Source organism: Cucurbita pepo, chromosome 15 (assembly GCF_057944985.1).
Source record: "Cucurbita pepo subsp. pepo isolate OVF chromosome 15, ASM5794498v1, whole genome shotgun sequence".
In the NCBI taxonomy this organism is placed as follows: Eukaryota; Viridiplantae; Streptophyta; class Magnoliopsida; order Cucurbitales; family Cucurbitaceae; genus Cucurbita; species Cucurbita pepo.
In genome coordinates this window covers 10521670-10536809 of record NC_141812.1, presented here as the reverse complement: position 1 = coordinate 10536809, position 15140 = coordinate 10521670, and the positions used below count along the sequence as shown (strand labels likewise).

The 15140-nt window shown below is 36.0% G+C and overlaps 3 protein-coding genes across 3 annotated transcripts; 1 reads left to right on the top strand and 2 right to left on the bottom strand.

The window, feature by feature from the left end:
* Positions 1–90: 90 nt before the first annotated feature.
* LOC111776424 (expansin-like A2) lies at positions 91–2133 on the bottom strand. Its single transcript, XM_023655859.2, has 5 exons — positions 2000–2133; positions 1810–1925; positions 1421–1599; positions 1197–1329; positions 91–364 (listed from the first exon to the last, which is right to left on the bottom strand). The coding sequence occupies exons 1-5, from the start codon at positions 2112–2114 to the stop codon at positions 110–112; spliced, it is 798 nt and encodes a 265-aa protein (XP_023511627.2). The 5' UTR covers positions 2115–2133; the 3' UTR covers positions 91–109.
* Positions 2134–3798: 1665 nt separating this feature from the next.
* LOC111811781 (expansin-like A3) lies at positions 3799–5361 on the bottom strand. Its single transcript, XM_023698808.2, has 4 exons — positions 5234–5361; positions 5047–5156; positions 4670–4848; positions 3799–4292 (listed from the first exon to the last, which is right to left on the bottom strand). The coding sequence occupies exons 1-4, from the start codon at positions 5346–5348 to the stop codon at positions 3905–3907; spliced, it is 792 nt and encodes a 263-aa protein (XP_023554576.2). The 5' UTR covers positions 5349–5361; the 3' UTR covers positions 3799–3904.
* Positions 5362–6485: 1124 nt separating this feature from the next.
* On the top strand, positions 6486–8109 carry LOC111811749 (putative pectinesterase/pectinesterase inhibitor 7). Its single transcript, XM_023698773.2, has 2 exons — positions 6486–7182; positions 7400–8109. The coding sequence occupies exons 1-2, from the start codon at positions 6858–6860 to the stop codon at positions 8080–8082; spliced, it is 1008 nt and encodes a 335-aa protein (XP_023554541.2). The 5' UTR covers positions 6486–6857; the 3' UTR covers positions 8083–8109.
* Positions 8110–15140: the final 7031 nt, after the last annotated feature.

Here is a 15140-nt window from a genome sequence, read left to right as displayed (position 1 = left end):
GATCAGTAATCAGTTTTCGACCAAGAGATTAAACGTTCGAGTAGAAAACGTTCATAAAATTTAAATGTTTTATTGATATTTATTGAGTAAAAGAAACACATGGTTTATTTTAAATCCATGGTTGATCACCACATTCCCATGGAGGGCAAGATTCTTGAGCAATATCATTAAATTGAGTTCCCATATCATAAGTGAGTCCACTTTTCCAATCAGCAGGAATGATGTTGTTGGCCATTATCCACTTCTCTTTGAACCCTGAAGTTACGATCTTCATCCATAGCTGCAACGCTCCTTCAGGCACTTTGTTTGTCTCCCAAATAGCTCCATATTTCCTATTTAGATACCCCCACTTTGATGAACCAACCTACAAACATTCAATGTATACCAAAATCAAACCTCACGTCGTTTAGGGTTCATCATTTTCAAACTAGATGTAACAACTCACCGTTAACAGATATTGTCTTTTGTGGATTTTTCCCTAAAATTTTTAAAACGTTGGTAGCAAGAGGTTTTCACACATTTATGAAGAATATTTTGTTCTCCTCTTCGATCAATGTGAGATCTCACTCTATCCAGTCACCGAAAACTGGTAGCTTAGGTATGTTTTAATTATTTTACGTGAGACCCCACATCGGTTGGGGAGGAGAACGAAACACCCTTTATAAGGATGTGGAAACCTCTCCTTGGCGGACGCTTTTTAAAAACCTTGAGGGAAAGTCCAAATAGGACAATATCTACTAGCGATGGACATGGACTGTTACAAATTGTATCAGAGCCAAACACCACATGATGTGCCAGCAAGGAGGCTGAGCTCCGAAGGGGTAAACACAAGGCAGTGTGCTAGTACGTACACTGGACCCTGAAGGGATGGATTTGATGGGGTTCCACATCGTTGCCAGCGAGGAGGCTGAGCTCCGAAGGGGGTAGACACGAGGCGGTGTGCCAGCAAGTATAATGGGTCTCGAAGGGGGGTGAATTTGGTGGGGTCCCACATCGATTGAAGAAAGGAACAAGTGCTAGCAAGGACACTCGCCCCGAAGGGTGGTGGATTGTGAGATTCCACATCGGTTAGGGAGGAGAACGAAGCACAACAAACACGTTTTAAAAACCTAAAAACGTTGAGGGAAAGCTCAAACACGACAATATCCGCTAGCAATGGGCGTAGGCCGTTAGATTTTATCAATTTTTTAGGTTACCTGAGCGATCTTAACAGCGAGAATTTGTGTCTGACCACCTTGATACAAGAACTTAATGGAAAAGTAGTATGGTACTTTGCTCCAATCTTGAATAAAAATGGTCAAATTTTTATTTTTGTAGTCACATGGTATCCTGCAAGTTAAGATTGAACCCAACAAAAATGGATTTATAATGCTAAAAAGTAGAGAGAACAACAAAAGAAAACAAAAAAAGGAAGACAGACCTCTTGTATTCTACATCGATGCTCGTGAGGTTTAAAAGCTTTTGGATGTTACCCTTTCGAGCCATGGCTGAGAAGCCTTTCTTACTAAGAACAAAACCTGTCCTGTTGTCTTGATTTTGATCTGTCAAAACCACTTTGGTTCCTTTTGCTGTGCACAATCTTCTATCCTTGCATCTCACCTATAAACATCGTTCATATTTACTAAGCACATCGAACACAACTTTATATGGAAAACACTCGCACACATTGTAGAGTACTACTATGCTAGACAATTTATTCCTAAAATTTCTCGATCTTTTTTTATTTTTTAAAAATAAATATATAAGGGGCTCGTACAATTATTGAGCTTGACCCTGTTGAGCTAATGATGATATTTTAACCATACGTACTTTATAACAGGCACCGCATGTAGCTCCTTGTCGATAAATGGATGGCATAGCGGCGGCGTAGAAGTCTTGGGAGATTTCCATAGCCCAAAAGCCATACCTACATGCTCCCCACCCATCTGCACACACCAAATCAAAGACGCTCAATGAAATAAGAAGAAGAAGTCATTGGAAAAAGAAGTTAATGATTTACTTGAAGTAGGTGAATTGGCTGAGTAGTAGGCCGCTGTGGACTGATGGATGCAGCGATCACAAGCATTAGCATAAGAAGCAAGAAGTAGAAAGAGTAAGCCAAGAAGCCAAACCATTTTGTTTTGGGTATGTGTTTTTTGTTGTGGGTTATGAAGTATGATGGATGATTGCTTTTATAGGACCTTTTAAGTTATAACATTAGTTTTAGAAAAATGGTGGGTTTCACTTGGACTTTTGGAAACATTCTTGAATTCTTCGATTTGAATGGTTAATTTGGATAATCATGAAAACCGTGGCTCATTCGTTAGTATTATATTTAAGATTATGTTCGAGAGTGATTTTGAAATAATTAAAATCACTTTTGTGAGATTTCACGTTAATTGGGGAGGAGAACGAAACATTTTTTATGAGAGAGTAGAAATCTTTCCCGTTTTAAAAACCTCGAGTGAAAGTACAAAAGAGAAAGTTCAAAGAGGACAATATCTGTTAGTGGTGCACTTGGACCGTTACAAATGGTATTAGAGCCAGAAACCGAGTGATTTGCCAACAAGGACGTTGGGTTCTGAAGGGAATGGATTGGGAGGTCCCACGTCGATTGGAGTAGGAAACGAGTGTCAGCCCCGAAGAGGGGATGAAATGTGAGATCCGAGAACCAAACATGATTTATAAGAGTGTAGAAATATCTCTCTAACAGACGCGTTTAAAATAACTTTGAGAGGAAGTCCGAAAGAGAACGTTCAAAAAGAACAATATCTATTAGCTGTGTATCGTTGCAACTTTTGTCGAGTTTAAACCGTTGTCGTGTAATTATCGAGCATAGTCCTGGAAAAAACTTGATATATTGATTGCTTGCTTTATTTTATTTGCGTTTGCCATCTGTTTTTGACAACAATCAAAATACTTTTATAATGAATTGTTTGAAGAAAATCAAGAGGCAATCGTCGGTGGTCAAACTTAGTGGCCATGAAATCCTACAGCTCACAAAGCATTGGTTCATTTGCTTCGTTGACTCTATCTCTTTTGATGACGTTTTTTCATGATAAGACCAACTCTTCACTTGATCATATACATTCAATATCTCCAATGTTACCTCACCCTTGTGAGGGCGTGGAATCCTCTCCTTGCAAGATATATTTTAAAATCGTGAGACTAGTAATGATATGTAACGGGTCAAAGCAGACAATATTTGTTAGCGGTAGGGTTGAGCTGTTACAAATGATATCAAAACACCAGGGCGGATTGTGAGATCTATCATGAGGTCGACGACGATGTATAACAGCTAGCGGTGAACTTGAACAATTACATGTTTACCCATCAGAGTATAATATAATTGATAAAAATGAATTTGATATGAAAATTGTAATGAGTTGAAATTAGGAACCTTTTGGTGTGAATTTCTAATACACAAATACTAAAACTCTTTAATCTATTCGTTTTCGATTTATGATCAAGAGAGGTAAGAAGAACTAGTTTCCTGCTCAAGGTTTAACACTCGAAGCAAATTGATGACACTTAGTTGGATTTCATTATACAGCTTTTGAATAAGAACGAAAGAGTGACTTTTAAGTGTAGAAACACCACCGTTTTTTTTTTTTTTTTTTTTTTTTTTTTTTAATTTAACGTACTTATCTCCAAATAACTTAGACTTTTAAATAGCCAATTTGATAGCTGAACTACCATTATCAATAGTGACTCCATGAAAGAAACGCTAATTTCGTATCCAGAATATCCTCACTTAAACATGCGTAGAAAAATTCAGAAATATCAGATCATACGTCTATAAACATTATATTATAATAATAATTTTAAGTATTGTATCATTTTATTTGATAATGGAACTCTAATGAGTTCATAAAGTTATTGGATACATTATAAGAAGAAACTAAATCACAATAATGTTTGGGCATTACTTCCATGGCAAATCACCACATTGCTTTGGTGGACATTTTTCGTTGACAATATCATCGATTTGAACTCCAGTATCGTACATCTCTCCATTCTTCCAATCATCGGGAAGGTCGTAGGTTGCCCAATATATGTTCTCATTGTTGTACCTTGAAGCTACAACTATTTTCAACTGCAATGCTCCCTCAAGAACCTTGTTGGTATCCCAAATGGCACCATAGTTTCTCTTCATGGATTCCCAATTATCAGAGCCAACCTCAGCTATTTCTATGCCCTTTATTTCTGTCTGCCCACCTTGGTATACCAACTTAAGTGCCAAGTAGTATGGCTTTTGGCTCCATTCCTCTACTCGTACCATCAAATTCTTGTTTTTGTACGTGCAAGGTATCCTGTTTGCAACATCAAACTCACCCAAATGAGAAAACATCCACTAAAGTGTTGAGAATAAGAAACATGCTCTGACACCATGTTAAAAATGACTGATACGACGCTAAGAATGAGAAACATAAGTGGAATTGAAAGTCCACCGTGGGATCGAAAGTCCCACTTATGTTTCTCATTCTTAACATCGTATCAATCATTCTTAACATGGTGTCAGAGCATGTTTCTTATTCTTAACATGGTGTCAGAACATGTTTCTTATTCTTAACATGATATCAGAGCATGTTTTTTTTATTCTTACCATGGTATCAGAACATGTTTCTCATTCTTAACATGGTATCAGAGCTTCTTATTCTTAAGATAAGGATTTAGGATAAATGGTCACCTTTTATATTCCACGTCGATTGTTCCAAGATTCAAAAGTTCTTTCGTCTTATTCTTTAAAGCCATTGCGGAGTACCCTTTCTTACTAAGAACAAAATCATATCTGTTATCGTAGTTTTGATCGGTAGCAACCACTTTAGTTCCAACAGAGCTGCAAAATCTCTTGTTCTTGCACCTTACCTTTAAAATCAACACACCCAGTTAGCAAAGAAGTCTGACGTTGGCTAATATAGAGAATGATAATGTGTTTATAAGTAAAAGAATACATCTCCATTGGTACGAGACCCTTTGTGGAAGCCCAAAGCAAAGCCACAAGAGCTTAAGCTCAAAGTGGACAATATCATACCATTGTAAAGAGTCGTGATTCCTAACATGTACCTGGAAACAGGCGCCACATCCAGCTCCTTGTCTATAAAGGGAAGGCACAACGCCAGCGACATACCCATTGGACAATTCAAATGCCAAAGGGCCATATCCACACGCCCCATCTGCGCGTTAAAATCAAATGTTCTAAGTTAACAATGGATGAAACAATGGAAAAACACAATAAATAACGAATCTTTACGTTGAATAGGTGTATCATCGTAATAATAAGCAGATTTGGATTGATGAACACAACGATCACAAGCAGCAGCGGCGGAAGAGACGAGAAAGAAGAGAAGACCGACATAAAAAGCCATTGTTTTTCAATGAGAGCGGTGAGAAGTGAGAAAGCAAGCAACAAGGATAATATGCTTATATAGGCTTTCAAAGCTACTCATTGTTTTTCAATTCGATGGAATGTTTATCCATAGGTTAGTTCATGGTCAAAATCCTTGTAATATTGAATCTTTACCTAATTTTCAATTCCCATTATAATGCGTGACACGTGTCGACTTAGGGAGGTGACGCGTTGCGGGAAGCGCAAAACATGGATACGCGGACTTCGGGTCGGTTTACCGGATCCATAGTATATATATCCATTACCCGACGTTTTTTCAATCGTTCCCTCTCCCGCCGCCGCCGAGAAACCCTAAATATTTCCGTCATCTCCCCCGTTCATTCTTTCTCCGATGCCATTCCACCTCCCTCTGGACCTACTTAGGTTCGAATCTGAGCACATTAGAGTTGTTCTAGCAACCAGTTCATCCTCTTGGCCGGCAGAGCTACGACACCGTTTTGGTGGTAATCGCTCGTGTGTATCAAGGCGTTGCACTATTGAAGGAAGGGGGTTTTTGTCTCACCGGAGATTATGTCCGACGTGATAACCGTTCGTATTCCGTCGTTTTCTTAAGGTCCAGTGTCGTTCTATCTCTTCTTCTTTACTCTCATTTATTTTAATTGTAAGTAGAAGACTTATGAGCATGAACTCCAATTTTTTCTCCTACGATTAATTTCTCAAACACTAAAAGTTATAAAAAAATTCAATGAGATTGTCACAATGTGACTGCATGTTGGATGTGGATTCAAAATATAGTAATTGTTTCTTTTTAACATTCAAAATTAATGAAACAGTAGCACATGGATTTTGACTGTGACAATTATGATAAAATCGAAGGCCACAAACCTATTTCTAGTTAATTTGGATTGAGAGGTTATCTTGTTACTAAGTAAAAGGCATTGAGAGTTAGGAGAGCTATGAAGATGAACTTTTAGTTTCATGTTAATTAGAAGATATAGAAAACGGTGAAGAGAAAGAAAATGAAAATAAACAAAACCTGTCTGAGAATTATATGAATGTGATGAGAGTCCCATAAAAGAAGACATTAGATAGTGATAGAAAACCATGAAGTTCGAAAAGGGAAATAAATAAAACCTCCGAAGCTAAAAATGGAGATGAGAGTGAATAGATGAACAATCCCCTTATGAACTTTTGGGTATTTAGAGTATGAGAGAATAGTGTGGATTTAGAATATTCTGCCATTTATTTGATAATGATCCCTGCAGTTCTTCATTAACGATGCTGTATCTGGAATATTATGTTCTGTTTTAATTATGATCCTTGTTCATTCAAATAAACTTAGTCCATTTTTAAATTAAAAAAACTTTGAAGAACTCATGCTAATTCCCTCTATAAAATGACCACCATGAAGCTGTGAAAATCACATCCTCTTGCTTGATCTGATAACCACATCCTCTTGCTTGTTCTTTTACTTTACACAGTTCTTGTTTGTTCTTGCTCTTGTTTCCTCTTCATCTTAACTTCAAAGATGGCGTTTTTCCAGCTGATTTCATGTTTCTTTTTATGCTTTCTCAACTTTCTGGCTGTTGTTGATTCCACCCATTTTAATGCAACAGTAGCATTAGACGGAACGGGAAACTTCAAAAGCATTACTGATGCAATTGCAGCCGCTCCAAACAACTCCAATACACGATTTTACATTCGTGTATCTCCTGGCATTTACCATGAACATCTTGAAATTGCATCAGCCAAGAAGTTCATTGCTTTGATTGGCGAGAATGAGTTTACAACCATTATCGTCGACAATAGAAGTAATGCCGGTGGATTCAGAACCTCTGAATCCGCAACCATGGGTAATTACTCTTATTCTTTATTTTTATGAAATAATTTGTTTGAGCAAAATAAATCTTACCTCTGATAAAATGGGGTAAGGTGTTAATATTTAGCTAAAAAACTTGAATCCATATGACAATTATTTTCTCCTTTTGAATTAGGCTTTCTTTTGGAGAATCGTATGTAGAATAATATTGTTTGAATCCTTACTAATTTCTTTATTCTTATTTGATGCAGTGGTCAAAGGTAACAACTTTATGGCCCAACATTTGAGTTTCGAGAATTCTGCAGACCATCAAGACGGCCAAGCAGTTGCTGTTCTTGACGATGCCAAATACACGGTTTATTACAAATGCAGATTCCTGAGTTTTCAAGACACCCTATATTCGAAGGGAGAATATCAATTCTTTAAGGGGTGCGACATCTATGGAACGGTGGATTTTATTTTTGGCAATGGACTTGCTATGTTCCAAGACTGTAACGTATATGCTCGGTTACCGAGCAATGACTCTACAGTCACTGCACAGTCCAAGAAACAATGGACCCAAAGTGGCTTCTCCTTTCAGAACTGTACAGTCACAGTTTCTCCGGAGATAGCTTCCTGTAAGGCCTTAGTTAAAATCTATCTTGGTCGGCCATGGAAACCATATTCAACAGTTGTGTTCATGGAGTCATTTTTGGATGACAACGTGCAACCACAGGGATGGATGTTGTGGCCAGGGGTACCAGTAAACAACCTCTTTTATGCTGAGTACAACAATAGAGGTCCTGGTGCTAACACAACACACCGAGTTAATTGGCCAGGTTTTCATGTAATCAATAGACAATTAGCTAAAAGTTTTACGGTAGAGAACTTTATTAATGGGACTTATTGGTTGCCCGAAACAAATGTACCCTATACAAGTGGACTTTATTCTTAATGAAATTGCCTCATCAACATTGATAAATATCCATATGCATGTAAAAGTTTTATTGTAGAGAACTTTATTTTTTTTAATGAGCACATCTCAGGTTTAATGAAAAGGTTAAATAAAAAATATTATTTAATTAAAAAAATATTTAAGACTTACCTTTTACCTTAAGATTCCTATTTGACCTTATGAATTGTTATATACATCCATTCCTAATTAAATGTGCCCGAACTAATTTCCTAATTAAATGTACATGAACTAATTTCCAAAACAAGTTGGGAAATTCATTAGTTTTGCACTATAAATTTCTACTGTGTCTAAATAGGATTATTGCCAAAGATGAAGAACACGTCTTCTTCCCTCACATTTCTGGGTGCTTTTACCCTTCTTTTACTATCCATTTTCAACCCTTCCATGTCAGCCAAGGTCGAAGAGACTAGAAGCACTTTTGTACATGATACTTGCAACAAATTTCAAATTGAGCAATTGTATAAGTTGTGCATTCCTGAGATTGATTCAGATCCTCGTGAAGATTTGAAGTCAAATTTGACAGGTATTTTAATTATATTTGTGAATCATAGCATCAGTAATTTCAACGACAACATTGCGTTCCTTCAAAGAGAGATAAAGTCGGGAAAGTTAAATGGTGAAACAAAAGTGATGTATAATGGGTGTTTGGAAGATTTTGAAAGAGGAAATGGTGATTTGCAAGAAACAATGCATATACTACTTACCCAAACGGGGATAGACGCATATAATTTGCCAACAATCAATATTCCTAACTATGTAAGTGAATGCGTCGATTTTTATGAAGGTGACCCTATACCACCCGAGTGGCAGTCTCGCTACAATATTTCATGGAACTTATTGACTCTTATTGGGGTAACGTCTAATCTCATGAAATGTAATCGTGACATTGCATGTATCCCTTAATTCTTATTTATAATAAATTTGTCTACTTAAGTATTTACTATGTGCGTTTGTTTTCTATATTAACCCGAACTAAATTAAATTACCATTCTGCCCATTTAAATTTAAATTATCAATTGACAAAATTTCATTGTAATAAACAAATTACCTTTATAGTATTCTAAAAAAACAAAATCAGCTTAAATATTCACCATAATTGTCAATTTAGTTTCACCACATTGGTGGTTCTACTCTCTTTTGCCGTGGCTAACACGGTAGTCGTTTTTGGATTAACGTGCAACCACAAGGATGGATATTATGGTCATGGGTACGGGTAAACAACCTCTTTTATGCTGAATTCAATAATCGAGGTCTTGGTGCTGACACAACACACCGAGTTAAGTGACCAGGTTTTTATGTAAACGAAAGATATAAATTTTAGGAATTGATTAGTTGTCTGAAACACGTGTACCATTTAAAATTGGACTTTATTCCTAATGAAATTGTCTTACTTTTTTTTTTTTTTTTTAAGTTGTGATGACCAAAAATTTAACATATAAGAAATTAAATTAAAAATTCGATTGAGTTAAATTGAGAAAAAGACCTAATTATTAAAATACAAATAGTTAATTTCAAAACAAATTAGAAAATCAAATTTAATATATTTTCATGAAAGGAAGAACTAATTTTAATATTCTTTTGTTTCTCAAATAATTAATTTTGATGAGATATTCACTTCAAATACATAATTAATATATTAATTGTGGGGAATATATACGAATAAAAAAGTAAATTAATTGGTACTTCACTCATGGGATTCGGTTGGTCCGGGAGGACCACCTCAGCTCCTCTCTTCTCGAGAATCCTTACATCCCTTATCAGTATATGGACAGCTATCTCTCGAGCACAGGTTTAGGTTCGGCCTCAATGGAAAAATAAAACGGAGAACCTAACAACGTATCTTCACAGACCAAGAACTATGAGATCGTCCCTTTCATTCTGGGGTGACGGAGGGATCATACCATTCGAACCTTTTTTTTTTCATACTTTTCTTGGAGGTCTTAATAATATTACCATGTTAACTATACATAATTATTAACTTCTAAAAAAATTTGGTAGTGGTTGTTAATAATATTACCATGTGTTCATACCATGAAAGATAGTTTTGTGGGCAATATTTAGGAGTTTTATGTATGCTTAAAAAAAACATAGCTCACGTTGGACGGAAGGTCAAATAAAAAATATTATATATGGAAAATAATAATGGTCGATTACTTATTTTATTAAGTTTTGACATGCACACCAATTCCTAATTAAATGTGCATGAACTAATTTCCTAATTTGTGATGTCCCACATTGGTTGGGGAGGAGAACAAATCACCCTTTATAAGGGTGTGGAAACCTTCTCCTAGTAGACGCGTTTTAAAGCTTTGAGGGGAAGTCCGTAAGGGAAAGTCCAAAGAGGACAATATCTGCTAGCGGTGGATATGGGTCGTTACAAATGGTATCAGAGCCAGTCACCGAACGATGTGCTGGCCTTCTCGCTGTTCCCCGAAAGGGGGGTAGACACGAGGCGGTGTGCCAGTAAGGACGCTGGACCCTAAAGAGGGTGGATTTGGGGGCGGTCTCACATTCGATAAAGGAACGAGTGCCAGCGAGGACGCTGGACCCTAAAGGGGGTGGATTTGGGGCGGTCTCACATTCGATAAAGGAACGAGTGTCAGCGGGGTGGATTTGGGGCGGTCTCACATTCGATAAAGGAACGAGTGTCAGCGGGGTGGATTTGGGGCGGTCTCACATTCGATAAAGGAACGAGTGCCAGCGAGGACGCTGGGCCCCGAAGAGTAGACGCGTTTTAAAGCCTTGAGGGGAAGTCCGTAAAGGAAAGCCCAAAGATGACAATATCTACTAGTGGAGGATCTAGTGGGTCCTTACATAATTAAAGGTGTCCGTAAGAGAAAGCCCAAAGTCCGTAAGAGAAAGCCCAAAGATGACAATATCTACGGAGGATCTTGGCAATATCTACGGAGGATCTCGGTCCTTACATAATTAAAGGTATATGAATTAATTTCCAAAAATGGCTGAGGAATTCATTAGTTTTCCACTATAAATTTCTACTATGTCTAAGTATGATTATTGTCAAAGATGAAGAACACGTCTTCTTCCCTCCCATTTCTGGGTGCTTTTACCCTTCTTTTGCTATCCATTTTCAATTCCTCCATGTTAGATAAGGCAGAAGTGAATAGAAGCACGTTTGCGCATGATACTTGCAACAGATTTCAATATAATCAATTGTATAAGTTATGCATTCCTGAGATCGATTCGGATCCTCGTGAAGATTTGAAGTCAAGTTTGACAGGTATTTTAATTATATTTGTGAATCATAGTATAAGTAATTTCAAGGACAACATTGCATTCCTTCAAAGAGAGATAAAGTCAGGAAAGCTAAATGGTGAAACAAAAGAAATGTACGATGGGTGTTTGGAAGATTTTGAAAATGGAAATGATGATTTGCAAGAAACAATGCATATACTACTTACTCAAACGGGAATGGACGCGTATAGTTTGCCAACAATCAATATTGATAGCTATTTAAGTGAATGCGTTGACTTTTATGAAGGTGAACCTATACCACCTGAGTGGCAGTCTCGTTACAACACTTCAGAGAACTTATTGTATCTCATTTTAGCAACGTCTAATCTTATGAAATGTAATCGTGACATTGCATGTATCCCTTAATTCTTATTTATAATAAATTTGTCTGCTTAAGTATTTACTATGTGCGTTTGTTTTCTCTATTAACCCGAACTTTAATAGAAAAAAAAATTAAATTACCATTCTGCCCATTGTGCTCTCTCGGTCATTATAGATTAAAAAAAAAAAAGAAAGAAAATGAAAAAAAGAATGATGGAAATTACCATTGTGCCCCCTTCCCCCACTCAATTCTTTTTCCGATACCCTTCCACCTCCCTCTGTACCTACTAAGGTTCAAACCTGCGCATATAAAGTTGTTCTTGCAACCAATTCATCCTCAGGATGGCAAAGCTGCAACACCATTTTGGTGGTAATTGCTTGTGTGGATCAAGGTGTTCCCTGGCTCGTTAGTCCTCTCTTCCATGGCGTTGCACTATTGAAGGAAGGGTGTTCTGTCTCACCGGAGTTTATGTTTGACGGGACAAACCGATCATATTCTATTGTTTTCTTAAGGTCCGGTGTCGTTCTATCTCTTCTTCTTTACTCTCATTTATTTTAATCGTAAATAGAAAACTTATGAGCATGACCTCCAAGACTGTAACATCTACGGAACCATAGACTTCATTTTGGAGATGGACTTGCTATGTTCCATGACTGTAACATATATGCTCGGTTACGGAGCAATGAAACTACAATCTCTGCACAGTCCTAGGAACAATCAACGATCCAAAGCGGCTTCTCTTTTCAGAACAGTACTATCATAGTTTCTCCAAAGATAGCTTCCAGTAAGACTTTAGTTAAAATCTATCTTGGTCGGCCATGGAAACAATATTCGACAGTTGTGTTCATAGAATCATTTTTGGATGACAACGTGATTGCACAGGGACGGATATTGTGGCCAGGGGTACCAGTGAACAACCTCTTTTATGCTGAGTACAACAATAGAGGTCCGGGTGCTGACACAACACATAGAGTTAATTGGTTGCCCGAAACAATGATTGGTTGGTTGCCCGAAACAATTTTACTGTATCAATGGGACTGATTGGTTGCCCGAAACAAATGTACCCTATAGAAATGGACTTTATTTTTAATGAAATAACTTTTCATTTTTCTTTGTTTTAAATATTTATCAAATGTATGATAGAAATTTAGGTAAATAAGTTTAATTTCAAAACAAATTAGAAAATCAAATTTAATTACTTTCATACCATGGAAGACACTTTTGTGGCCAATATTTAAGATCATTGTTTTTTCTTAATATTTGTAAGGTAATTACTTTATTACAATGAAATTTTCTTCTTTGATAATTTTTTTTCTAGTAAATTTATCTTTTGCTATCTTATTCCTCTTTTCAATATAAATGATAATAAAACTATATTAATTATATGATTTTGTATAGTTTTTTTAAAATGCTAGAAAAAGCCTAGCTCGTGTTGAACTAAATAAAAAATATTATTTAATTAAAAAAAAAATTTAAGGATAAAAGAAAAATATAAACATCGATCTTTATTTTATTAAGATTCTTATTTGACTTTATGAATTGATATACCTAAGAATTCCTAATTAAATGTGCATGAACTAATTTCCTAATTAAATGTACCTGAACTCATTTCCAAAAAAGGGTCGAAAATTCATTAGTTTTCCAACTATAAATTTCTACTATGTCTAAATATGATTATTTCCAAAGATGAAGAACACGTCTTCATCCCTCCCATTTCTGGGTGCTTTTACCCTTCTTTTGCTATCCATTTTCAACCCCTCCATGTTAGCTAAGGCAGAAGTGAATAGAAGCACATTTGTGCATGATACTTGCAACAAATTTTAATATAATCAATTGTATAAATTATGTATTCTTGAGCAACAAATTTCAATATAATCAATTGTATAAATTATGTATTCTTGAGATTGATTCAGATCCTCTAAGATTTGAAGTTAAATTTGACAGATATTTTAATTATATTTCTGAATCATAGGATCAGAAATTTCAACAACAACATTGCGTTCCTTCAAAGAGAGATAAAGTCAAGAAAGCTAAATGGTGAAACAAAAGAGATGTATGAAGAGTCTTTTTTTCTATGGTTAAATTTGTTAAATTAATGATATAGAGGTATGTTTGATGACGTTATTAGACCCATAGTTATAAATTTGAGATTCCATCTTAAGTTCATGTCAATCCATAATTACCAATTGAAAAAATATGTTGTTTGTAACAAAGGAAAAAAAAAAAAAAAAAAAACTATCCATTTGGCGATATAGAAGAGTTTATAACGAATGATAAATACTCTTATTAATTTTGATTTTACTATTTGGTGTATAGAAGAGAATTACTATTTGGAGGTATAAGTCTTCTATTTAAAATTAAAATAAATGAGAGAGTAAAGAAGAAAAGATAGAATGACATGAACCTTAAGAAAACGACAGAATACGAACGGTTTATCCCGTCGAACATAAACTCTGGTCAGACAGAACACCCTTCTTTCAATAGTGCAATGCCATGGAAGAGAGGACTAACGAGCCAGGAAACACCTTGATACACACGAACGATTACTACCAAAACGGTGCGGTAGTTTTGTTGGCCAAAAAGATTTATTGGTTGCTTGAACAAAGGTTTGAATGTTAGTAGGTAGGGAGGAAGGTGGGAAGGGTATCAAGAAAAGAATGATCGTGGAACTAGGGATGTGGTAACGGCGGGTGAAGGGAAAATAGATGATGGAGATATTTAGGGTTTCTCGGCGGTGGCGAGAGAGGAAACGAAGTCGAATGAACTTGTTAAACGAACACGACTTTCCACAATGGTATGATATTATCCACTCTGAGCATAAGCTCTCGTGGCTTTGCTTTGAGCTTCTCCAAAATGGCTCATACCAATGGAGGGTGTATTATTTGATTATAAACTCAATACCATTCCTATATTAGGGAATGTGAGACTTTCATCATCCAACAGAACTAACTATAGGAACCACACCTACATCCTTTTAATATGTTTTGTATGCTCTTCACAAAGTTTCTAATATTTTAAATTAGAAAGTTTCTAAGATTTTAAATTGTCAAATTTTTATTAGTGAAAGGATGCATTTAAAAAGAAAAACAAACTAACAATTAATCTTCAAATTTATTTAAAATAAGAGCATGAGTTATAATCAAGGAATACATGCGATTACACGATTACATTTCATGACATTACACATTGATGTAATGAGAAGCATCAAGTTCCACGAAGTGTTGTAACGAGATTGATATCCTAATGGTTTAGGGACATCTTCAAATTCGTCCACACAATCTCTTGTATAGTTAAGAATACCAATCACGGGCAACTCATAAGGGCCTATCCCTGTTTGGGCATGTAGTATATGCATTGTCTCTTGCAAATCACGATCTCCTCTTTCAAAATTTTCCAAACATGTATCTAACATATGTTTTGTTTCACCATTTACCTTTCCTGACTTTATCTCTCTTTGAAGGAA